This window comes from Aulonocara sp. 'chitande type north' Nkhata Bay, linkage group LG11 (assembly GCF_057382095.1).
Source record: "Aulonocara sp. 'chitande type north' Nkhata Bay isolate Kocher_YH1m ecotype deep benthic linkage group LG11, A_spYH_male_GT1.1, whole genome shotgun sequence".
NCBI classification, from domain to species: Eukaryota; Metazoa; Chordata; class Actinopteri; order Cichliformes; family Cichlidae; genus Aulonocara; species Aulonocara sp. 'chitande type north' Nkhata Bay.
The window spans coordinates 40,330,815-40,355,084 of record NC_141354.1 but is presented as its reverse complement, the minus strand read 5'-3'; the positions used below and the strand labels follow the sequence as shown (position 1 = coordinate 40,355,084).

The window sequence follows — 24,270 nt, the reverse complement described above, 5'->3', positions numbered from 1 at the left end:
AAACACATGAGATAAGAGCAGAGTAACATTTATTATGGGACTACCTGTATAAATAAAGGTTAAATAAAATATTTATTATTTATGGGTCGCGGGGGAGCTGGAGCTACCACGGGACGAGAGGCGGGGTGCACCTCGGACAGATCGCCAACCTGACGCGCGGCGAAAACAGAATATATCATGTCCAGTTTGTGTGTTTCACAAAGTTTCAAACACAAGTGTTGATATCAGCTCCACTTATATGAAGTGTTACTTAATACAGGTTTTAAACCTCTTTCACTCCAGTCATCCTGCTGGTCCTTCAGCAGGACATCGAAATGACCCCCAGCAGCTCCAAACAGCTGATGTTCAAATCACCTGCCCTGCACACAGCTGACCCGTGTGTGGGATTTAAGACTGGAGAGTGGTGTGTGTGTGTGTGTGTGTGTGTGTGTGTGTGTGTGTGTGTGTGTGTGTGTGCGCGCGTGTGTGTGCGTGTGTGTGTTTACTGGTGATGTTGAAATGGGTGAGGGTGTGTCTACTGATGATGTCCAGTACGTGGGACAGCGAGAAGTCGACAGTCAGCAGGACAACGGACAGCAGGAAGACCGTCAGCACCTGAAACACACCTGACATCTGCCAACACACACACACACACACACACACACACACACTAACTTTAGTCTGCTGTCTTGGCTCTGAGCTCTGCTACACACAGACAGGTGGGGAGTGAAAGGTGGGGTTAATGAGGGGTTGAAACAGGAAGTGGTGCAAAGCAGCAGTAAGACTGGAAATTCTGCAGCTACAGTGGGATGCAAAAGTTTGGGCCACCTTGTTCATAGTCATTATTTTCCTGTATAAATCGTTGGTTGGTACAATAAAAACTGTCAGTTAAATATATCATATAGGAGACGCACACAGTGATGTTTGAGAAGTGAAATGAAGTTTATTGGATTTAAAGTGTGCAAGAATTGTTTAAACAAAATCAGGCAGGTGCATAAATCTGTTGTCATTTTATTGATTCCAAAACCTTCAGAACTAATTGCTGGAACTCAAATTGGCTCGGTAAGCTCAGTGACCCCTGACCTACATGCACAGATGAATCCAATAATGAGAAACAGTATTTAAGGGGGTCAATTGTAAGTTTCCCTCCTCTTTTAATTTTCTCTGAAGTGTAGCAACACGGGGGTCTCAGAACAACTGTCAGATGACCTGAAGACAAAGACTGTTCAGCATCATGGTGGGAAGGACACAGAAAGCTGTCTCAGAGAGTTAAGCCGTCTGTCTCCACAGTTAGGAACAGATTGAGACAATGGACCACAGGCTCAGTTCAAGTTAAGGCTGGAAGTGGCAGACCAAGAAACATCTCGGAGAGACAGAAGCGACGGTGAGAACAGTCAGAGTCGACCCACAGACCAGCACCAAAGACCTGCAACATCATGTTGCAGCAGATGGAGTCGCTGTGCATCGTTCAACCATTCGGCGCACTTTACACAAGGAGATGCTGCATGTGAGAGTGATGCAGAGGAAGCCTTTGCTCCGCCCACAGCACAAACAGAGACGCTTGAGGTTTGCTGAAGCACATTTGGACAAGCCAGCTTCATTCTGGAATAAGCTGCTGTGGACTGATGAAACTACAATTGAGTTATTTGGGCATAACAAGGGGCGTTATGCACGGAGGAAACAGAACACAGCAGTCCAAGAACAACACCTGCTGCCTACAGTAAAATATGGTGCTGGTTCCATCACGCTGTGGGGCTGTGTGACCAGTGCAGGGACTGGGAATCCTGTCAAAGTTCAGGGACACATGGATTCCACTCAGTATCAGCAGATTCTGGAGACCAATGTCCAGGAATCAGAGACAAAGCTGAAGCTGCGCCGGGGCTGGATCTTTCAACAAGACAACGCTCAAAATCCACTGAAGCATTCATGCAGAGGAACAAGTACAACGTTCATCTCAGCCCAGACCTGAATATTATTGAAACCTGTGGTGTGAGTTAAAGAGCGCTGTTGATGCTCGGAAGTCATCAAACCTGAATGACCTACAGATGTTTTGTAGAGGAACAGTCCAAAATACCTTCAACCACAATCCAGACTCTCATTGGAGCCTACAGGAAGCGTTTAGAGGCTGGAATTTCTGCAAAAGGCAGATCTGCTAAATATTAATTTCATCTCTTTTTTTTGTGGAGCCCAAATTTATTCATCCGCCTGATTTTGTTTAAACAATTCTTGCACACTTTCTGTAAATCCAATAAACTTCATTTCACTTCTCAAACATCACTGTGTGTGTCTCCTATATGATACATTTAACTGACGCTTATATTTAACGATTTATACAGGAAAATAATGACTATGAACAAGGCCGCCCAAACTTTTGCATCCCACTGTAAATGAAAAACCTGCCCGGCACGGGGACAAGGTTCAAAGTCACAACCTCAAATACTTTTTTATCTTTATTAAACTAAACTGTGATCATCAGCTATAAAAACAGTAAAATGTGTATTACACCTTTTCTGGGTGTATTTGGCTGAACACAGACTGTGTCCTGAAATTGCACCTTGAATTTATAACAGCACAGAAATCTGCTATTGCTGCATACCTGTTTGTGAGAGTGCTGCACTCTGATTGGACCACGTCTAAACACGTTATTTATAAAAATAACTTAAACTTAAAAAGATGGAAAAGTGGTATTTAGGGTAATGATCCTTTAACAAATCTGCAGATTTTTAGGTGAGTGCAAAGAACTGAGGAGTCGCGTCACTGCTGCTATTACAGTGGATTATTTCCTGTGAAGCACTTTGTGAAACACTACATAAATACTGCCAGAGTTACTGCTCTTGAACGCACCACTTGTTTGACCTCTTCGGGGTAAATTTTCAGACTGCAGGGGTTGATCAGCTTGTTTTTCTCAGATTTCCTCAGAGGCAGCAGGCAGCGCTTCCCCTAAACGCAGCGCAGGAGAGGACAGGACGGTCAGACCGTGGACTGTACTGAAGTGAGGATGATGAGGATGAGAATGATACCGCTTTCCGTCTGCGGGCATCGATCTGTCTGAAGTAGGTGGTGATGTAGACGTTGTCGAAACAAATGTCCCTGTTGTACTGCCAGAGGTACCCAAACGCCCTGCAGAGGAGAAAAGAAGATGGAGATAAAGGTGTGAATCTTAACGGGATGAAGGTGAAGGTGAGACTCTTACTGGGTGAAGAAGGTGATGAAGGTTAAGGAGAGGAGCATCTGCAGGATGTTCAGCACCCGTCCCGTCGTTGATGTCAGTTTCTGGAAGGATGTTTTGACAGCGTTGGTGAACTGTTGGTCCAGCAGAGCTTCGCTCAGCGCCGGCTGCTCCTCCTCCTGCGAGACGACACGCAGGTTACATTTCAGCCGACTCTGGGTTCGTCCTGTGGGTGGTGCTGGAGGACCGGCGGTGCAGGTCTGACCTCTACGGTGAGCTCGGCGCTGAACTCTCTGGACAGCAGGTCAACCGAAACATTCAGCCGGTCGAAGAGTTGACCAAAGTTTCCCTCCACGGGAATGTTGTCCCTGCACCACGGAGTCATGACTGATGGGAGGAGGAGAAGAACTAAAGATCACAGCAGCTGCCTTTTCAGCACCACAGAAGAGTCACCAAAACACCAAGACTATCAACCCTGAAATAATAACTCAAAAATAATCTGCCGTTTACGTTTGAGGACACTTGAGTACGATATACCGCTCAGAACACTGAAGCTAATGTTTGCACACCTTCAAATTTAAAGGTGCTTTTTGCAAAACCTTGAGCTAAATTTAATAAAAACTTCCACCACAAGATGGCAGCGTTTACCAGAAAGGTTTAGTGTAGTCGTTTTTTTACTATTTAAAAATATAACTGCTCGTTTTTACTCTTCGAGCTCCCAGAACAAGTCGCTAAATATTACTTTAATGTGAATTCTGTACAAATGTCAAACTAGCACCGAGCTAACAATAATAGTGTTGTCATGCTGTGTTGTGATTGGATGCTAAACTCAGTGTCACCTTGTGGCTCAAAGTGGTATTACACCAAAGCGCCGGAGCCCAATTTCAGTTTTATTTTTTAAAGCAAAGACTTTCTGGTGACAGTTTAAATGTATTCTGATGCTGATGTTTGTGAGTTAGAAATGTCTGACTGGAAAGAGTAGAGACCGCGGGGTCAGCTGGATGTGGATATTTCATAACGCCGTGGTACGTATAACCTTTTACCTTTCATGATGTCACACAGGAAGTGAAACTTCATTGAAATGCAGAGGATGTAGTTGATGACGGGGACGGGGATCGCCTCCAAACACGCCGTCCACCTGTTGGCGAACCAATCGACGCACCGCTGCACGCCCTGAGCCACCACACCTGGGGATCAAACCACGCGCGAGTTCTCATCTTTAAATGACGTTTGTGAAGCAGGTGTGAAATCATTTTGAATCACATTAGTGACGACATTTAAAGCGATTGTTTTCTCGTATTGGTGACACGAGGATGATGATCAACAGTTTCCTTCTGTATTGTGTTTCCTGCCTGAAACCTTTGAACTTCACGTCTGGTGTTTCTGGTGTTTCTGACTTACTGTCGCACTGCTTTAGGGTCTTGGCGGTGAACTCTTCCTGGGTGCTGTTACCGCCGCCTTGTTTAGTTTCGAATCGGTCGTATCCGTACTGAAGGACCATCTCGTCTCTGATGTCCTGAAACTTCTTGCTGACATTTAAAGCCTCCAACTCAAAACCTTCTTTATTATCCTGGAAGAGAAGCAAAAGATCTGAGGCCCCTCAGCTTCATGTTCATGGCAGTAGGTAGGGTGATAATTATTATTATGTTAAACTAGAGGAGCTTTGAAACATGTTCCTCTCACCATGAGCTCCTGTGTGATGATCAAAAATGGCTTGATGGCTTCTCTCCACAGTAGCTTGCTGTGACGGACCTGCAGGTCCAGGTTGCAGCTCACAGACACGGCGGCGGCCTCCACGTTACGCTGGATGTTTGAAACTGGGCCTGCAGACGGGACGCAGCATCACATGACACAAAACTCACCTGAAGACATGTTAATCAGGCCCATTCAGCCGCTGAGGTAACCAATCGTATCTGCATGTTGTATTATGTATTTAGTAAAAGATTTAATCAGCCACAGACCGACTGGGTCCAGTGAGGCCTCTGGACCCAGTCTGTCTGACTGTCTCAGTGCACTTTAATGTTGGACGACTCAGACTCATAAATGTTACTGTGCAGGCTCACAGGATCAGTGACGTCCTTTAAACCAGCGGTCTCCAACCTTTGTTGCGCCACGGACCGGTTTATGCCCGCGATATTTTCACAGACCGGCCTTTAAGGTGTCGCGGATAAATACAACAAAATAAAACCGGTACCGAAAAAAAGAAGATTTATTCATAACAGACGTGAAAAGACCCAGGAAAACAGAGTTAACGATAAAACGATAACAAAATAACGCTGAAAACCGATAAAAACCCTGAAAACCAGACATTTCACACCTGAGCCTCAACTCTCGCGGCCCGGTACCAAACGACTCACGGACCGGTACCGGTCCGAGGCCCGGGGGTTGGTGACCGCTGCTTTAAACACGTTCCAACACTCGCTTTTATGTCACTCCATCACATGAGAGGTCTTTGTAGTCTTTGACATTGTAGCTGTTAATTCATTCATATGTATTTAGTATTCATTCATCCTAAGTGGTCGAAATGAAGGTTTTTGGTTCATGAGGATGAAACATTTCACCTCTCAACAACATTTTTAAAACTGAAGATGCCTGAAGTGAAACGTCTTCATGAACCAAAAGGAAGTGCAGCCGGCCTCAGCCTGAGCCCTCGGGACGACGCACACATTGATTGTTGCCGTTGGTGTCGTCTGAACTCTTTAACACTGATCAGTATATCAGCCTATCCCAAAGTCACACGGGAGCAGGTCTGTGTGACTTCAGACAGCACTGACCTCTGCTGGTTTGATTGCTGCACTTTGTTTTTAACAGTGTTTAATGTTTGCTGATAAAGTGTTATTAAATCTGTCCTGCTGATCAATATTTTGCTGACATGAAACAGTGGAGCTTGTAGAAAAGTTATTTGTGGGTTTTATGTTTTTTTCTAAATGACGCATCAATGATTTGGTTTCAGGGATTCTGACCAAACACACGAGCGAGGGGAGCAGAATGAAGACAGTTTGGACATCTGTGCTTTCACAGGTACAGACGAGAGGAGTGGATCCTCCCTCCATCTCCTTCTGAGCTCATTATTTTTGTTTTTTCAGTTAAAAAGCCAAATATGTGCCGATTCCTGCAGATTCATGAAACTTTGGACTCACTGGACACGAGAATGTTTCTGATACGACTCCATGAAAAAGATGACGGCACTGACCACACTGTGAGCCGTGTGCACACTCTGCACAGGCGTCTGTTTACCTGCGTACAGCACAGACAGGGCCAGCAGGATCAGGTAGGAGCGGCCACGGGAGCCGAGCATGCTGGGAAACACGAGGAGGACCGAACACCTGAAGGACGAAGACAGGAGTCCGCCTGCGAGACACACAGCTGAAACACACACTCGGTCAGATCTCCACGTGTTTCAAACGTGTTTCAAAGAACAGATGTGAGTGTGCGACCTCGCCTCACCAACAAACAAACATCCTACTGCCACCTTCAGGTCAAAGGTCAGCGGGAGGTTGTGGGCAATGCCCAGGAACAAGACTGTTGGTGAGACAAACAACAACAGGAGTCAAACATCACATCGGCTTTTTTCTAACAACCTTTCAGAATAATAATAAAAACAGCTGGAAAGTAAAAGAAGAGCTTTGCATTCGTTATATTTATAGTAACAAATGATAAAATTACACAATATTAAAAATAAAGACAACAACAATGTGACTAAGTCATAATAACATCAGCTAGTATTTTACAATGAATGAAATTATTTAATGAGAGGCTGATTCTGTGCGCGCTCCTGTTTCCTCCGAACAGCTGATCGGCCCCAAAATGAGCGCAGCTCTGCGGCGTCTTTTCGCTCTGATGCCCGCGCTGGTTTCCAACATGTGCGGATTGAAGCTCAGAGATGAACCGCCCAGGTGTGTCGCTGGAGGTGTTACCTGTGCCGGTCGCTACTCCAAACAGCGCCCTGAAGAGCGGGCGAGCCACCGGAAACTCCTCTGATTGGCTGAAGAGGAACCGATGGACAACTGGAGGCAGGATGGTCTGAACGCACCTGTGCGCCGCTGTAAGGAAGCACAAACACCTGGAAACAGGTTTTGACCGTCGGCTGGCAGCCTCAGGGCTGATCAGCTCCACCACCTGAGTTTTGAGTTGTTGTGGGTGAACTCACAGCTGTGACGTGTCCCGGTGTCAGCCATCATTCACCACAAATCGCTCCTCTAACCTGCGTTCAAGCGCACACCGCTTACAAACGTATCGTCGTTTGACTGTTGGAGCTTCTGTTAGCTTCGGCCTGTCACGTGATGTGTCTCTGGTTTCCAGGTGACGCGGAAACGTTTCCCCTGGTGTAAAAGATGAAGATGAGGAGTGAAGAAAGGAAACAGCTCCTGATGAAAAGTGACATCTCAGTCCAGGTGAAGAGGGGCGGAGTCACAGAGACTATCCGAGGAGCTCTGAGCAGGTAGAGGGACCAGATTCACCTGAGTGCTAACTGTTAGCTTTTGAGCTAACACATTCTCATTTAGAGTGACCTGGATGTTAACCTTTCACCTTTTTAAAAAATGATTTGTGCTCACATTTATTGCCCCACAGCCTCATCACAGAACATTTTAACTTCCCTCCTATTCACTTCCTGCAAATTATTTTACTGTATATAAAGGATGGAAGCATCTGAAAGTGAACCCAACATTCATCCGTGGGGGCGGGGCTCCTCTGGCTTTATTTGGGGAAACAACCCCAGAGTTTTCACTTGGCTTGACGTCAGTGGACTCTGATGAGTTTACACAACAGGATGGTATTTTGTAAGTTACGACCTGCATCAGGGTGAAAGGCGAGGACAAACAGACGTGTGCTTCGGGGCAGCACACGGGCTTATCATCTCTGGTTTCACACCCAGCATCAGACCTCGCCGACGTCACCGTGTCTGTGCAGACCTTTACTGCACAGCGCGCACTCACAGCTGACATTGAAACTCATCGTTTCTATTCCATTAATCCAACATTAAAACGGTGTAACAGAGACACGTAGCTGTTTATTCTTACTCAGAACTCACAGATAGTTTTAAAGTCTGTTACTCCGTTGTAGTCGTCTCTGTTTGTCCACCAGCGCGATGCAAACAGGAACAACAATCAGGCTTTTCAGCCTTTTGTGTTTGAAATGACGAGTCTCGGGGAAAAGGCAGGTAGAAGGTGAGGTAGTCCTGAGACATGTTTGTTAAATACAATAAGACAGGGCTGATGTTTTAAACTTTTATTAGTTTTTTATTTAATTTGTCCTACAAAGACGGATCTTTGATAAATATCCCAGCCACTGTGAATCCGCCTGTACGTCACGGCCTGCAGGTGGCAGCACTGTAGCTTCATGTCTATGTGGTGCTGCAGGTTAGTGAACATGTCGTTCACTGTTTTTGCTTCCACAGACCGGCGGGACGCTCTCGACTCAGCGGCAGGAGGAAGCTCAGAGCTCACCTGGTGGAGGTGGGGCAGAGGATGGTGGCGTTTGTATCCGGGCTGCTGATCGCGTCTCTGTACGGACTCATGACTCTCTTCCTGCAGAAACAGCCGCTGTGGTTCTGCGCCCACACCACGTTGTGCTTGGCTGGTCTGGCAGCGTTCGGTATGGGGCTGTCGGTCAGCGTCAGGGCCAGCATCATGGTCATGCTGCCCTCCATGTGCTCAGGTTTGTCAGCGACGCGCCTTCAAGGTTTTATACCGATCCTCTCTTTGTTCATCGATATAAATCTGACATGCTGTAGAAGAGAAAAACATCCCAAAAATGACAATATTGTGTGTTGTAATAAGTCCTCATCGTTAGTGCTACTACTACTAAAGAAACTTATAAACTCTGTAAATTAAGAATAAAAATAATTTAAAAACAGACATTTCTTGGATGACATGAGGATGGTAGTGATCCCGTCAGCCCAACTTCTTTTAGTCTCCAAACAGAGGACGAGCTTCCGATAACAGCCAGAGCTCTGAAACAGACAGCAGAGCTTCTAACTGAAGTCAGAGCTCTCAAAAAGCTCCTGAATAAAGTAGAGATGGACCGATCCGATATTACGTATCGGTATCGGTCCGATACTGACCTAAATTACTGGATCGGATATCGGAGAAAAATAAAAAATGTAATCCGATCCATTAAATATCACGAAAGCACCTCGCAAAACTTGCAACACGCCGTAACTCACCTCAGAACGTTAGCACGTCGGAGCAGTATGCATCACGTGATAGAGCGGCTGTGGCATGCGGGACCTGTCGGTGGTCTGGATAGCATGTGGAGCTTCGCTAGCAACCCGGCATTTCATCTCCGACAAAGTTATCCCCGAGAGAAGTAAAGCAAGTGTGTAAGTCCATCTCTGAATGTTTGTAAAGCATTCCTGCGTTAAGCTTAACAAACGATATATGGAGTGACTGCCTCTCCTGCTGCTACTTCAATCATGAAACTGCTTAATGATCAGCTGATCAGCTTTTCTGTCGTGAGTCCGTCTCTCTTGTTTGTTTTTGGCCCACTTTGCACCAGAAAGAGGAAACCAGCGGCTGAACAACAGCAGCACGTTTAAGCTTGATAAGCTGTTGTTAGAATGTATTTAATATTACTTTCTACTCGAGGATCTTTTTCTACAGCTGACGGCTGGTAACTGTGCAGGGGCGGATCTAGCAAAGTTTAGCCAGGGGGGCCGATAGGGCATTAACAGGGAAAAGGGGGCACAAAGACATACTTTTCTTTCTTATTCTCATTTAAAATGTCGAGCTTTTAATAAATAATTATCTGACACCCAAAGTTTTAATTTGATGCAAAATGAATAGAAGTCCATTACTGTATATAGTGACTATTAAGTCTAATATACCCTAGTAAGCTATAGTACTTTTTACTTTGGGAAGGTACCATCTGTGCAGTCTGCAATTTTGTTGAAGAAAGATGTTGAATCTATTTAATATTTCTTGAAAAATAATTGATTTCTGTGCATTTTTTTTCACACTGCATCAAATTAAAGTTGATTACGTCGATTAAGCATCATGAGGTGGAGCGTGGGGGGTGGTTCCCTATTTTTTATTTATTTATTTTTGTTGTTGCTGGGAGTTGGAACCCTATTAGTTATGTTGCTTAATATTTATGCTAAGTACTCTTTAAAATACCAGAATAGGGAGGATGGTGCAGGTTTAAGTTTATTAGATTGATCAGTATTGCTGAACTATGAAATATTTTTTTTTGTATACAGGTATAACAGAATAGCTTTAGTGTAGTTGTTGTTTTAAACTTGAGTATGAACTTATAAAAAATGCAGCAAGATATTTAAAAAACAGTTTTGTTGATTAAAAAACACTATATCGGATTCATATCGGTATCGGCAGATATCCAAATTTATAATATCGGTATCGGACATAAAAAAGTGGTATCGTGCCATCTCTAGAATAAAGTTACGACCACAGGTGACGCCGTACAGAGCTCTCAGAGACTGCGCGCCAATATTCAGATGGTGAAAACTCTGAGAGGTCGAGCTGTTATTGCCCTTTAAAGCTCTAAATAAGACACTTCTGAGCTCCTGTACAATTCAGTTTGAGAACTTCTGCTTTGAAATGATCAAAATGACATCGTCACACGCAGGTCTCCATCTTTGTCCACGACGTCACTCGCTGTGTTAAAGGGAACAACTTTAAGAAATTCAAATTCATCATGCTGTTCTTGTGCAAAATCTAGATATGAAGTCAAGTAAACCGTCTTCTGGTATTGTGGCGCTTACACTACCGGTCGAGTAAGATGAGCTTCCAAAACAGAGAAGCATTTCTAAATGACGTCATAGCTCAAAGGGATGAGTTAGGACTCATAAATCAAGTTAGAGCCTCCATGTTGATTCAGAAAAAACGTGACTCTCTCCACTTATGAGCTTCCAGGTATGAAATCTCTGAGCAGACTTCTACAACGGCACAAATAGAGTTCTCAGATTTGAAGCAACACACACTCTACGTGCTCCCTAACCTTCAAACAGAGTTGGACCTCCTCCCAAACGCAAATGGACCTGATGCAGTACGAGCTCTGAAGTGGAGGTTGAATCCCAAGGTCCCAAATAAACATGGAGTTCCCAGCAGAGTCACTATTCCCGATTAGAGGTGGACAATCAGAGCTTCTGAATTAGACGCCAGGTCCACGCCGTCACAGCGCTTCTCTTCCTGTGTTTCAGGTCATGGCAGGAACTTCCTCCTCCTCATGTTCGTGTCGCTGCTCGTGTCCGGTCCGCTCAGCAACACGTTGGAGAACACCGAGCGAGCCGCCTCCAGCCTGCTGTGTGGAGCTGAGCTGGCAGCCAATCAAACGCAGGAACTGATGCAGAAAGCAGCCACGCCCCTCTTCTGTAAGACCCGCCCCCACACCCACTGCAGTTACAGCCGCCAGTGCTCCTAAAAATTTACCACTCGTGTTTCATATTGAAATTTAATAGAATTTTAAACAAAATATGAATTTTATATCAGTTGCTGCCGTTTTTATCCAGTTTCATGGATTCATATAATTCTTTCTGATCCAGTCACAAATCAGATGAATGTGGCGAGCTGTGAGCGTCAGTGTTTTTGTTGGTTTGCAGCCGTGTTGGACCACATCAGGGAGATCAGCAGAAACGCGTACGCCGTCGCAGGAAGAGTCCAGAACTTCATCTACGCTATGACAGACAGCATCCGCCATGTTGGTAAGGCAGCCTCTTTAACCAGCTGATATGGGACAGCAGTTCCTGCAGATGCAGCCACCAGATCCAGTGCATGGTGCGACAGTGGTCAGCACTATATCCTCACAGACAGAAGGTTCCTGGTTCAAATCCCAGCCGGGGCATGTCTGTGTACAGTTTGTACGTTTCTTTCTGTCCCAAAGACAAGTTAGTCATTCGAAAGTGGCCGTGACTGTGAAACAGATGAAGTGTACATGCAATATAAATGCAAGCTTTGCACCTGTGACATAACAAAATGAACCAATTAGAAAACACTTTCACTGAGCTAACAAACATCAAAGACGCCTCAGAGGGTCATAAGATTGTAAAAGCATGTATTTATCTCAAATAGGCTCTTCAGACTTTCTCATTTGGTGTAGATGAAGGAAAACTGACCCGAACCATGCTGTGAAGGCAGGAAGTGCAGCCCTGTGTTAAAGAGGACTGATGGTTTCACCCACAGTCATTTACAGTTGGCTGCAGTTTCACACCTTCCATGTGCATACCTGGGGATCCACACTCTGAGCTGCAGGCCCCGCCCAGAACAGAACAGGTGTCGCTGACATCAGATTTTAAGTTGAGTTTCTGTGTTTGGTAAAGGGAGGAGGCTGGGCCTGAGGTGTGTAGCACTGTGGGCGGGCTGAGGCCTTATAGGAGACAGTGTGTGTCAGACCGACCATGTTTGCCATACGCCTGCAGATACTCACCTTACACCTCTGACCTCTGACCCTGCAGCTCGCGCGCTGAGGAATGTCCTACGCTTCCTGGCCGATATCGGGGACATCTGTAACGAAAAGATGGGAACTCCGTACAGGAAGTGCCGGTCACTGTTTGAGGAAGCTCGAAGCGACTGCTCTGAGCTGCTGGGCGACTTCAACTTCCTGTGCAACATCGTGGACGGCTTCCTGCCGCTCTGCAACCTGGCCCGCGGTGCGTCCATGTATCCCGGTCCTTGTGTGGACGTTAACCCTCAGAGGCACAAATATCAAAGTTACAGAAGGTCAGGCTGTAATCTCTGAGACTTAAAGAATAAAACGTGGAAAAGGAGTGTCGGACAAGCTCTACTGTTCACGGTCCAGGACACTTTTCACTTATTTCAATGATTTTATTCTAATGTCAGCGTGGCCTTAAAAACCAAAGAGTCCAAACTCTGTATTTGCTCTCACGTTCATCTTTACGTCTCTGTAATCGTCTCACTGTTGGTCTTTCAGCTGGCGAGTTCTTCTGCATCGTCCCTTCCTACATCGCCGACCACCTGAGGAAACGTCTCGCGGCTCGTGAGTCCATTTCCTCTTTATTGTTTAGCCTTTACTGCCGGGCGCACAGAGGCTGACTCCTGCCTCTTTCAGCTGTCATTGCAGTGTTTCAGAAGATGAAGCGTGAGTTTGAGTTCAACATCTCCGCCTCACTGGACTTTGACCTGGATGCCAACAGCAGCCAGTCTCTGCACCAGATGTCTCAGAGCATCATGTCGGAGATTTCATCGGAACTTCAAGTGTTTCAGAAGCTGAGTGGACCGCTGGCGTACATCGGCCTCGTCCTGCTCGCCTGCTCCTTCCTCAGGTCGGGACTCTTCTCACATCTACACACTTGGTTCACTGAATCTATCTAATGTACAACAGCTGCACACTTCAGTTGCTCCACACAGTGCACATGCTTCAGTTCATCTAATAGATGCAACGCAACACTTTAAAATCCTTCAGTCACACCACAAGTATTCGTCCCCTCCTTGAATCTATTTATTTAAAAGGGACAGCGCAGCTTAACTGAGTCCAAGTACAAAACAGGAAACTGATGTAATACACAAGTTTATAGCTATTGCTAATTTTCAACAATTGTCCCTTGTTGGGCTTACAATCAAAATAGATGCATTTTACAATAAAACAATAAAACTTAACTCATGAGTTCAGTTTCACGGCCACACCGGGGCTGATCACCTAAACCAGCGGTGTCCTTCAGAGCTACCATCCTGCAGCGTTTAGACGCATCCTTGTTTCGACACACCTGAATCAAATGAATGGCTTGTTATCAGGCCTTTGCTGAACTTGATGGCGTGCTGAAGAGATGATCCAAGCAATTTGATTCAGCTGTGTTGGAGCAGGGATGCATCTAAAAGCTGCAGACAGTAGACTGGAGTTGGACACCCCTGACTTAGACAAAGCGCGTCTGACAGAGCGAAGCACGCCAAAAGATCCCAAACAGCAGCAAATCATTCCTCGATTGAAAGAAAGAGCTGAGACACAAAGTCGCTGACATCCATCAGTCTGGAGAGGGTTGCAGATCCGTTTCTAAGCCTGTAAAACTTTGGTCGACCAAAATTACTTTGGGAACGCATCAGTGGCTCATCTGGGAGGTCACAGAAGAACCCAGAACAACATCTAAAGAACCGCAGGCCTCACTCGCATCAGGTGAGGTCAGAGTCGCTGTAACTGGTGGAACCATGGATTCTGCTCTCGACCAGGATGAAGGAGAACCTTCCACCATCAGGACGGTGATCAGGAACACGGCATCGTGTGGCGCCTAAAATGCTTTGAAGAGGCTGTTCCTGCTGGAAAACCCTCTAATGTGACTGAATTCAAATAATTCTGCAAAGAAGAGCGTGGCACGCTTCCTCCACAGCGACGTGAAGCACTCATTGCTCAGCGTCAGTTATGGTCGCACAACCAGGTGTTAGGTTTAGGGTGGAGTTACTTCTTCACACAGGTGGGTTTGGAGAGCTTCCTCCCTGTAAACCAAATCATTATTGATCACATTAAAATCTGTTTGATGATCTGCAAGTGTGAAAAATGCAAAAAATAAAATAAGCAGGAAAATGTTTTATTATTTCTCTGTTTTCGCTCCACATGCGCCGCTCGGTCTCCCTGATCCACAGGCGTCAGCTTACTTGAGCTGCCTGATTCAGTTTGGTTCATTTGCGCTCTTTAGTTCATGACATCTGCACATACTCTGCATGCTTTAGGTCACTTTAGCCAAATGCAAACCACATGCTTCAGTTTACTTCAGCTACACGAGGACGATTCAGGAAGTCTTTCATAGCTCACGCAGCAACATCTGTGCAGCAGAGACTCATCTGTAATCTCATCGCTGCAGTTTTTCAGCTCTGCATCGTCTTCTCACATCGCTCTGCTCGTTTCCTTTTTTATTCAGTTTCATTTCGCTTTTTGAGGTATTTTGCTTCATCGATCCACTTTATCATGTTCAGCTCTTTGTGGCATTTTTACTCCACGAGCTTCCTTATTTGACTTTTTCCCCTCGTCTCACTCTTTACACTTCACTTTATTTCCACGAGCGTTGCTTTGCATTAACCTCGATGCTGATTGTTGCTGATGGGTGTTGATGTGGTTGTGTGTCTGCAGGGCAGTGCAGTACAGACACAGGTACCTCCACAATATTAAATTTGATAACAACTACATCACTGCTCAGTTTAAAGACCTTGACCAAAGGGTGACCTCAGTAGGCGGAGCCTCTGTGTTTCCAATCACGCGCAGAGAGGCCAAGACCTACATCACACCACGTGAGTACATCCGTGTGTGTGGGTTTGTTTGTTAGCTTGTGTGACAGGTACACAGCAGGTGCTGGACGAGGTCATGGTTTGTGGATCAGCGATGTTCATCAAAGCGATCTGACGCGTCTGTCCTGCAGTGTCATTTCAGCTGACGTACAGAGAGCGGCGGGCGGTGATGGCGGGCTTGGTTTCGGTCTTCAGGCACCTGATCATAGGCAGCCTACTGGTGGCGCTGGACTTCCTGGTGTTCTGGATTCTGGATCAGGTGCACCACCAGGTGACGGAGGACATCGTGGCCAGAGGTGAGCCAGCACACCTGCCAAAAACAGCCCTGCGTTTTCACTGTGAGCGGTGACCAGCGTGACGCTCTGTCCCGATAGTTCCGGTCACGGTGGCGGTCCAGGTGAACGGGTCGGGTTACGCCTCAGACATCTACAGAGACGTGGTGGCCTCGTTCAACATCCTGCAGCGGGGAAACATCACCGTGATCAGCAAGAAGTGCCTGCTGGAGCCGTCAGAACCAAACTACAACACGTGTTTCATCCTCGGTATGACATCACACAGGAAGCGAATCACAATTGGCCTCATTGAACTTTAAAGGAGGACAAACCACGTAAAGCTTAGAATAAATCAGTGCGTGGCTGCAGTGACGCAGGTGGCTGTAGCTGCCAGCTGTCTGCTCAGTTTCAGCTCTTGTAACCTCTGCAGTGTCTGTGCTGTGGAGCCTTTGGACGCAGTTTTAATGCAGTCATCTAATGAATAACATGATTTTGTACTAATAGATCGATAGGTCTGCACTGATTACAAGATCCAGTTTATGCATCTGCAGCTTTTTGAATAATCTTCCTAGTTTTAGCTGTTAACGGATTCACAATCTACCCAAATGATCCCTGAACAAAAGAGGACGCTGCCATGAAGGGAAGATGAATGTGGTCTCAATCTAAGGACCTATACTTTCCCCGCAGACACACACACACTTCCTGTAGTACATCCTGCTTCCATCTCCTCTCCAGGTAAACAATGGAAAAGGAAAAGTAATTCATCAGACCGGGACACCACCTTGGCCTGGCTCTGTGCTCATTGTAGGTGGAGGTGGAGTGATCTGGCTCCTTTGTGCTGCAGTAACCCTTATGTGGGCTCTGAGCATACTGGCTGCTTCACCTGTCATCCTTCCTTGGATCACTGTGTGCAACGTGACCCCTGCCCTAATCACTCACTGGCCTTTTACCTGCCTCCAGGGCATCACCTCGAACAGCTGACTGCTCACCTGCTGTGTTAAAAATCCCACACAAGGACACACCAGGAGGCTGATTGTAACGAGATAATCGGTGTTATTCATCTCAGGCATCAGTGGTTTCATTTTGTTGCTGGAAGCAAAGTCGTAATAAAATAAAAGCCAGATTCCTGAGTTCATAGAAGCTTCCTGTACTGGAAACGGGCCAGTAGCAGCAGAGGAAGAGGATTTAAAAAAAACAAAAAACAAAAACTACCCAGGAATGTGGAATCCGAGTGTCAGAGCGACTGCGTTGTTTTGTCTGAACACGCAGATGACTGGAAGCAACGTTTTGAGTGACTGTTGAGAGAAGCTGTGACGACAGAGCGTCTCTGACACAAACACGTCCTGAGCTCAGGAGCTTTAATCCAGCTTTGACCTGCAAACATCACAACAAAGATGAGCAGAGGAAGAGGTTGTGTTGTTTTGAGCTTAGCAATGACTCATCAGTCACTGATCCGTCCAGAGCTTTTGGAATATTTGAGTTTCATTAAAACTGAAAGAGCAGACAGTCAGATTTCTAACACTCATATGACGTGACAACATGGAGTCGTAGCATCCTTCATCACTTTACACGCTCCACTTACTCAACTATTCAGACCACAGCATGAGCTTCAAACCTTACAATGAAATAATTAGATACTGAGATCAATAAGAACTAGGGCTGCCACAAACCATTATTTTGATAGTCGACTAATCAGATCATCATCCATTGGACGTAAAACGTACAGCTTATTGCACCAGCAGCATCTGCTCTTATATAACTATCATTAGCTTACAGCTTTAAGTGTTTACGGTGCTAACTAAAAATAAAGACAAGATGATCGTTTATTAAATTTTAATGAAGTTTGCAGATTGTTTCGGTGAAGTTTAATAAACTCCTTGCTATCTAAAATCTAACAGGACACCGGAGTAAATTCTCGAGCATCTCACACTTCTGATAATCAGCTGTCCGTCCGATATCTGTGTTGTATGTGTGTTATTGCCGTCACACCGTGAAGACGGGGTCGGTGTTTCAGCCACACACATTTTCACCTTTCTTTTTTAACCACATTGAGACAAAGGGACTTTACTGGTTTTACTGGTTGTGGTCTGTGTTGCAGGCTTCCTGTTGGGTTTGGCTCTGCTTGTGTCTCTGACCAGCGGATTCATGCAGCGCTGCAGACGCCTCATCTGTGCTTCATATCACCCTGAGAGAGAGCAGGTACTCACACACTTAGAGTCACATGATTCGGACGACGCCTCTCGCCCTGTGACAGCGGGGACGGGCTCCAGCTGTCACAGGGCGAGAGGCGTCCCCGAAATGGAGAAATGGGAGAAAATTTGTGGGTGGGTGGAAACCTTGTCGCAGGTTATTGCTGCGTTTTTGTTTAAACCAGTTGAACTGAAGCTGGAAGTCTGCACCTGAGTCATGCCTCCTGCCCGTCCGTCGACACTGTGTGAGTTTTAAATCCACTGCAGTGGTGTGGATTTACAAGGAGAACTCTGATTTAAACCAGCTCTGAACCCTCTAACAAAGCTGTCTGGCAGCGCACGCAGCCGCTCCTGGGTGGCTCGCATTTTTTCAAACCTGGGCTCATATTCTCTTCGTGGATTTTGGACGCCGGCCAGCCTCGCAGAGATGATGTAAACCGATCCTCTGACAACACGAGGATCAGGAGAGCTGTGCCCCAGGGCAGGTTTTTTTATTTCACCTGCATGCCCCGCCCACTCCTCCTCTCCGAGTGAAGGTGTGCTGTTTTGGTGAGACGAGCGAAGAGGAAGAACAGCTGCTGCTGTGGGTGAAAGGTCACGGAGCAGAGAGGCATCTGAAGAATCTGCAGAATGAAAGAGTGAGAGGAGGAAGGAGGAGGCAGGTCCGGACTGCTCGCAGAGACCCGAGCCCGGGCGAGGCCGAAAGTCAGGAAAACACGCTGCTGCCACAAACCAGCCCGGCAACTCCGTCACATAGATCCGATCTCCAGTTTAAAGGCCAAAGCTTTCCCAGTCTTAGACGATTCCCCACAAAAGGAAATCAATAAATCAATAAACAACCACCAAATAACACCAACGTTTGACTTTTGCCAAAACACTTTCACAATGAAGGTTAGAAACATTTCCCAGCATGCCGCTGGGCATGAGACCGAGCGGCTGGCTTCATGGTGGCGGTGCCATCTTTTGTAAATGCAGCCTGCGGTTTAGGAAAGGATTATTGTCAGGATTCAAATAGATCCACGTTCACCGCATGTTAGAAATCCGGGCGATGACCCAGCTGCAGCCTGCACTCACTCTGAGGTCGTGCCCGCTGCTCGACAGCTGGCGCAGGTTTAACGGTGTGGAGGTGCTCGCCGCTTCAACCTCATGTATTTTGGCAACGCCTTTCTGCGCGACCCTGATTGTTCGGGTTACAGGAACCAGAACATCCTGTGCCGCCCGGCTGGTCGACGGCTCTGAGGCGGGGGCTGTGTGTCTAATGTTGATCACAAACTGCTGTGGCAAACGGCGACTAGTGTGTCTGTTAACACATCTGTTTTCTGTGCTTTGGTCGTGGTGGTTGTGAAATTTCTGGGAAATGACCCACTGCCGTCGGCCGCTTTCAACTCTGATTTCACAAAGAGTTCAGTTGGTGTTTGCTTTTCCTCTGTCTGCACGTTAGTGTGTGTCTGCTGCACGTGTCGTTCGCTCTGCAGGCTGGATGCAACTTTCACGCAATAAATCACACCAATGTTGCTTTCTGGATTCCTCCTCTTCTTCTGTTTGTAGTGAAATATAATCAGCCGCGTGTTCTGGGCGTGGTTGCTTTTCTGACTGCCAGGAGTGCGTGCCGGAGATGCGATTGGCTGGAGGACGCCGGGTCAGATTTAGTGTCACGCCAAATCTGAGCCCAGCGCAGCCTCATGGGCTCCGTTTAGATGACTGGGAGAGCTGCTGGGATGCTGCTGGGCTGAGTTTGGCCTGTTGATTTTTCTGTTAGTGTGGAGTCGGAGCCTCGACAGATTAGATGTGAGTCCTCAGTAACATGACAGCGTGGGTTCATTTACGGCCCCGTGATGTTTTATATAAGGATGGTTAGTCGGTTACTCCGTGTTCGTCTCACTGATGCTGTTTCCTTAATCAGTGTGTTAGCCGCGGTTCACTGCATGTTAAAACAAACCCACGACGAGCTGCAGGAGAAGCAAACGGACTCAGTGGGAATCTGAGCGGGACACCAGCAGGTCACTGGAGTGTGAAACTAGCTTAATTTCTTTAACGTGGAATTTTCTGATGATTCCAGCTTCATTGTGCTGCTTATGTTGAAATGTTCCCTCACAAAGCGTAAGAAGCAGCACGTTCATCTGTCGGCCGTCAGTGTGTCGTTGCAACATGTCCGATTATCTCTGCATCGCCTGACAGCGGACCTGCCCTCACCCTCCCGCCGAGCGGCATGTTTTAACTCTCCGTGACAAACGCTGAAACTCTGCCAATGTTTCTGATTTTGCACAGAGAGCAGGAGGTTGTGTTGCTGCTGTGGTGGATGTTGATCACAGAGCGTGACATTCTGGATGTGTGAGGGAAAAGTGAGACATGATTGTGACGAGCTGGGCTGTTGTCGTTGCGCTCGACAGGAGAGGATCCGGTTCCTCCGCCAGCAGATCCTGGATCAGAGGAGGGGGGTGCGCAGAGCCCTGAGGAGGTCTGTGGGCAGGAGCACAACCGACCCGGGAGGAGGAGGAGGACGTCTCCATGCTCTGCTGATACGGTACAAAGACTGACCTAAAGTCGTGTCCCACAAACACGTGCACGCTTTAGGTGCTGTAGGAGTGAAAAACATTTGTATTTCCCTCAGAAACTGTTGAACACAAATTCAGTCTGATTCAGTTTTTTTTTTTCTTTTTTCAAATGATGATTTCATTCGTGAAGGGAAAGACACTCGCTGCTGTGTTTGCGTCCTGATGGGCCGACATCCTCGCTCACTCGTGGTTCCCTCAGAGCAGCCCGGACCATCACACCACCGAGTCCGACTGTAGTGGTGGCAGGTTGATGTTCTGCGTGCAGGTTGACGCAGACGTAACGGGACTCAAACCTTCCACAAAGTTCAGCTTCTGCCTCGTCAGTCCACAGAATATTTCCCAGACGTTTCTGGGATCTTCCAGATGTTTGTTGGCAGATGTGAGACGATCTTTTCGGTCTGCAGTGGTTTTCATTGGACTCTCCCACGGAGGCCATTTTTTGCTCACTCTCATTTTGTTGAATCGTGACCTCTGACCTTAACTGAGGCCTGCAGGTCCTCCTGGATGAATTTTGGTCAGCCGGTCGCTCCTGGGAAGCTTCCAGGACTGTTCCAGGCTTTCTCCATGTGTGGATAACGGCTCCCACCGTGGTTCGCTGGAGTCCCTGATGTCACTGACTTTGTGTCTTTAGATCGTGGCCTGATGTGATGATCCTTTATGCTGCTTCACTGTCACAGCTTGTGGTTAATGCGATGCAACAGGTCTGACAGGGATGAGCAGAGTAGATCGACTTCAGCCTGTTTAATGTTGAAACATTGTGTGTGGTTACATTAATAACAGGGTTGGTATTATTCATTGAAACTAAGGGACCAGAACCTTCAGAAGGTCAGGATGCGATCTGTTTGCATTACTGTCAGGTTACCTGGAGGAGGTCGCCTGTCTCACCTGCTGGGCTTGTCGACACCTGCCTGCTGTCTGGTCTGTGGAGAGGTGCTGCGCCTGCCTGACCTGAGCGCAGTCATCTGTGATGCCCCGCACTGTTCAGGTAAACCCACCGAGGGCGCTCCCTGGTAAAACCGTCCTGAGGTTTTTAGTTTTTATTGGGTGGATTGACCTTTAACCTCTCCACGTGGCGCCTCTTCCTGTCCAGATTCTTTGCAGATTTTCTGCACATTTGCAACAGAAAGTAAGCACAGGGAGCCACGTGCCGGATATCTGCATCAACCCTGAAAAGTCTGTTTGCTGGACATAGCATCAATGTTCAGCCCTGATGATGAATGTGATGTGATTTAGTCTCTGAGGTGTGTCTTTCCCTTTAAACAGTGAGGTAACGCTTTACATCAAAAAACAGCGAAAGACTGAATCATTTCTCACACCAGGACAAATACCTGCAGTGTGACGCCGTAAACTGGAGCGCGCGCGTGTGTGTGTGTGTGTGTGTGTGTGTGTGTGTGTGTGTGTGCACGCTGAGGGAGTGTCCTGCAGCACTCAGTGTTGTTGACTCAGCTGAAGTGAGAGATAACTGTAACTGTAGCAGATTTAACTCTTTAGCTTCTGTTTAGGTTTCACAGAGCCAAGAGATGCTTTTAAAAGGCTGCAGAGAGGATTACATTGAGCTGGTTAATAAAAAAACACCTGTTATCTGTGACACTGAATCAGTCCACCCAGCAGGAGAACTTTATATCAGACTGCACCCAGTGATAGCCTGGGTCACTGTTTCACTGGTCCTTTCATTTCCTCATAAGTTCGTAGTGAGCGATTTAAAACGAGCAGAGTTTGTGTCATGAATGAGGATGAATGCTCTTTTTACAAGCTGCCGTCTCTTTGCAGGCGTGTACTGTCGGCCGTGCTTCCAGAGTTTGGGGAGCACGTGTGTCATCTGCGTACGACCTCTGACCTTCCAGGAAGACAGCGAGGAGGAGCTGTGAGTGAACGCCAGAGAAGGGCTGTAAAATTGAGCCAGAGCGGTGTCGCCATGTGTCTCATTGACTCTGTTTTAAGTGATTTATAAAGCAGAGAAGCGGCACTGGATTTGAGTTCTGACGTTATCCAGTGACAGGACGTCACAGAGACGCAGGGTGACGAAGGGTCCAAACAACTGTAACGAGGCAGAATTACAACGGTTTCCATGGAGATGCCTGCTGTCACTGTTTAAAAACAAACAGCTGGCAGCGACAGCTGAGGCCACGCCCCCACACAGGCTGACTTACCGCTGCAGCCTGCCTCAAGTGGCCATCAGAGGAATTGCGGTTTTTGTATTAGCTACATTTGTCAGTCTCTGCTGCACACGCCTCCCCGTAGACTGATCGCTGTTAACAGAAACCTAGCGCGCAGCTATGATCTGTTACTCTTCAGCGTTTCTGAACTTCTTTCAGTGATAAATGTTTCCCAAAGCTGTTGGAGCAGCTGAGAACGGCACCGGTTCTCCTTACTTTCCTTGTCAAGAGTCATGTTAAAGATTTAAATTCTTTGCACTTGTGCTCGGGGCCCATCAACAAATATTTGCTTCTTAACATTATTTTCCAAATTAAATTTAGTGAAGGAGCAGATGAGCGATCCAGATGTTTCAGCACAGAAGTGCTTCCTCTAAATCAGTCAAACATGTTCTTCCCTGCCCCGGATTCAGAATCTGGGGTAAAGGTTCCCCTCCATCTTGCAGCTCTGTGTCCCCCAAGAGTGGCTTGCCCCACAGTGGCACCCACTGGTCTATGCTCTCTGTCTGGTTCTCTCAGAGACTCCACTGATGATGAGCGGCCCAGTTTGTCGTCGACCCGCCAGACAAACGCGCAGATAAAGAGGAGGATCCCCACAGCGAGGCAGCAAAGTCCGAGTGGCTGCTCAGGAAGGGAAGCAGAACGAGGAGAGCGCCCCAGCAGTGATGACAGTGTTTACCTGGACTCTGAACTCAGGTAGGACACGTCTGAAGGAGACATTGATAGAAGCTGATGGTAAACGTAAAGGATCGCATGTCCACATGTAGATATTTTTAAATGTGACCTGCTCGGAGGTTAAAAGTCTTGAACATCTGTTTCCCCCTCTGGCCAGTGAAGCAGACCTGATGTACCAGGACCAACCCGGGTCAGGCGAGTCCGACAGCGACCACTCCTTTAATTCTGCTCTCTCAGAGCACGAGTCCCTCGTCTCAGTCGTCATTCACCAACCCGACCGTGCTCAAAACCTCCAGGACCTTCCACAACCATCGGGTTCTCTCTGGGCTCCGTCTCCCGGACCATGAAGCTCAGCCAGATGTTCCACTTTGTGATTAAAGCTAATAAAGCAAATTTACACATGAAATACCTGATAACAAAACTTTAGCTCAGCTCCACTTATCGACTTTTTCCACAGAGAGACAAAAATACGGGCTAAATTCTGAAGTCCGAGTCTCGTCTCAGTGAGGCGGAGAATCCAGATGTGCTCCAGATAAACGGATCATAGAGAAAACAGACGGTAGCGGTTCGTGGACCCACATCCTGAAGCCTCGGGTTTGTGCTTTTGAGACCGCCACAAAAAGGCGGGACACAGGAGAACGTCTGAGATCTAAAGGGCTCATCCCAGTAGGGCAGGTGTGTCAAACATAAGGCCCGAGGGCCAGAATGGGCCTGGCAAAGACTCCTGTTGGGTTTGGAAAATGTGGAGCAGGCGATAAATTTTGGACTTACTTGTATTTTTTAAAAGTTTTACGACTTTCTTGTGTTTTTGTTTTTGCTGTAAAGCCACATTTTAAAATTCTGTGAATTAGAAAAACTTTTTTCTTATAATTTTATATAATTATCTATTTTGTTTATTAGTACAAGACAGTCTGAGCAAAGATTTACCTGAGCTTGTTCTGTAATTTTACATGTTTATTTCTTACAGTTTAAGGTGTCGTGATTTCTTTATCATGCAAACTGAACTGAGCCACACTGTTGGAGTATATTTATTTTTCTTATAATAAGAAATCTGAGGGTTTAGTTTAATTTCTTCAAACTGACAGAATTTCAC

General features: G+C 46.7%; 2 protein-coding genes across 7 annotated transcripts in view; one reads left to right on the top strand and one right to left on the bottom strand.

The window, feature by feature from the left end:
• dcst1 (DC-STAMP domain containing 1) overlaps nucleotides 1-7,621 on the bottom strand; it is an 11,674-nt gene extending 4,053 nt beyond the window's left edge. The window contains exons 1-12 of the mRNA XM_086312782.1: nucleotides 7,299-7,621; nucleotides 7,066-7,191; nucleotides 6,596-6,670; nucleotides 6,386-6,514; nucleotides 4,832-4,971; nucleotides 4,550-4,718; nucleotides 4,192-4,335; nucleotides 3,414-3,535; nucleotides 3,173-3,327; nucleotides 3,000-3,099; nucleotides 2,824-2,919; nucleotides 486-612 (exon numbers count right to left, since the gene is read on the bottom strand). Coding sequence (XP_086168908.1) covers nucleotides 486-612; nucleotides 2,824-2,919; nucleotides 3,000-3,099; nucleotides 3,173-3,327; nucleotides 3,414-3,535; nucleotides 4,192-4,335; nucleotides 4,550-4,718; nucleotides 4,832-4,971; nucleotides 6,386-6,514; nucleotides 6,596-6,670; nucleotides 7,066-7,191; nucleotides 7,299-7,329 — 1,414 coding nt within the window. The 5' untranslated portion in view covers nucleotides 7,330-7,621. The remainder of the gene's footprint in view (nucleotides 1-485; nucleotides 613-2,823; nucleotides 2,920-2,999; nucleotides 3,100-3,172; nucleotides 3,328-3,413; nucleotides 3,536-4,191; nucleotides 4,336-4,549; nucleotides 4,719-4,831; nucleotides 4,972-6,385; nucleotides 6,515-6,595; nucleotides 6,671-7,065; nucleotides 7,192-7,298) is intronic.
• dcst2 (DC-STAMP domain containing 2) lies at nucleotides 7,007-24,270 on the top strand. Of its 6 annotated transcripts, none has more exons than XM_086312776.1 (17): nucleotides 7,007-7,193; nucleotides 7,451-7,589; nucleotides 8,547-8,806; nucleotides 11,307-11,477; nucleotides 11,706-11,807; nucleotides 12,558-12,752; nucleotides 13,034-13,099; nucleotides 13,172-13,385; nucleotides 15,179-15,336; nucleotides 15,465-15,629; nucleotides 15,708-15,875; nucleotides 17,704-17,804; nucleotides 20,185-20,318; nucleotides 21,207-21,334; nucleotides 22,120-22,213; nucleotides 23,022-23,198; nucleotides 23,335-24,265. In XM_086312776.1, the coding sequence occupies exons 2-17, from the start codon at nucleotides 7,483-7,485 to the stop codon at nucleotides 23,522-23,524; spliced, it is 2,430 nt and encodes an 809-aa protein (XP_086168902.1). In that variant the 5' UTR covers nucleotides 7,007-7,193; nucleotides 7,451-7,482; the 3' UTR covers nucleotides 23,525-24,265. The 6 variants fall into 6 exon arrangements, with proteins under 6 accessions (XP_086168902.1, XP_086168904.1, XP_086168903.1 ...); XM_086312778.1 differs by lacking the exon at nucleotides 7,007-7,193 and having other exon boundaries at nucleotides 7,202-7,589; nucleotides 8,547-8,604; nucleotides 8,683-8,806; nucleotides 23,335-24,267; XM_086312777.1 differs by lacking the exon at nucleotides 7,007-7,193 and having other exon boundaries at nucleotides 7,202-7,589; nucleotides 13,184-13,385; nucleotides 23,335-24,267.

What these genes read in the sequence shown, in the direction of transcription:
- dcst2 (XM_086312776.1), top strand. Translation starts at nt 7,483, where the DNA reads ATGAAGATGAGGAGTGAAGAAAGGAAACAGCTCCTGATGAAAAGTGAC. An exon ending in AGCAGCCACGCCCCTCTTCT is followed by an intron (nt 11,478 to 11,705) that starts GTAAGACCCGCC and finishes GTTGGTTTGCAG; the next exon opens with CCGTGTTGGACCACATCAGG. An exon ending in GGAGGACATCGTGGCCAGAG is followed by an intron (nt 15,630 to 15,707) that starts GTGAGCCAGCAC and finishes CTGTCCCGATAG; the next exon opens with TTCCGGTCACGGTGGCGGTC.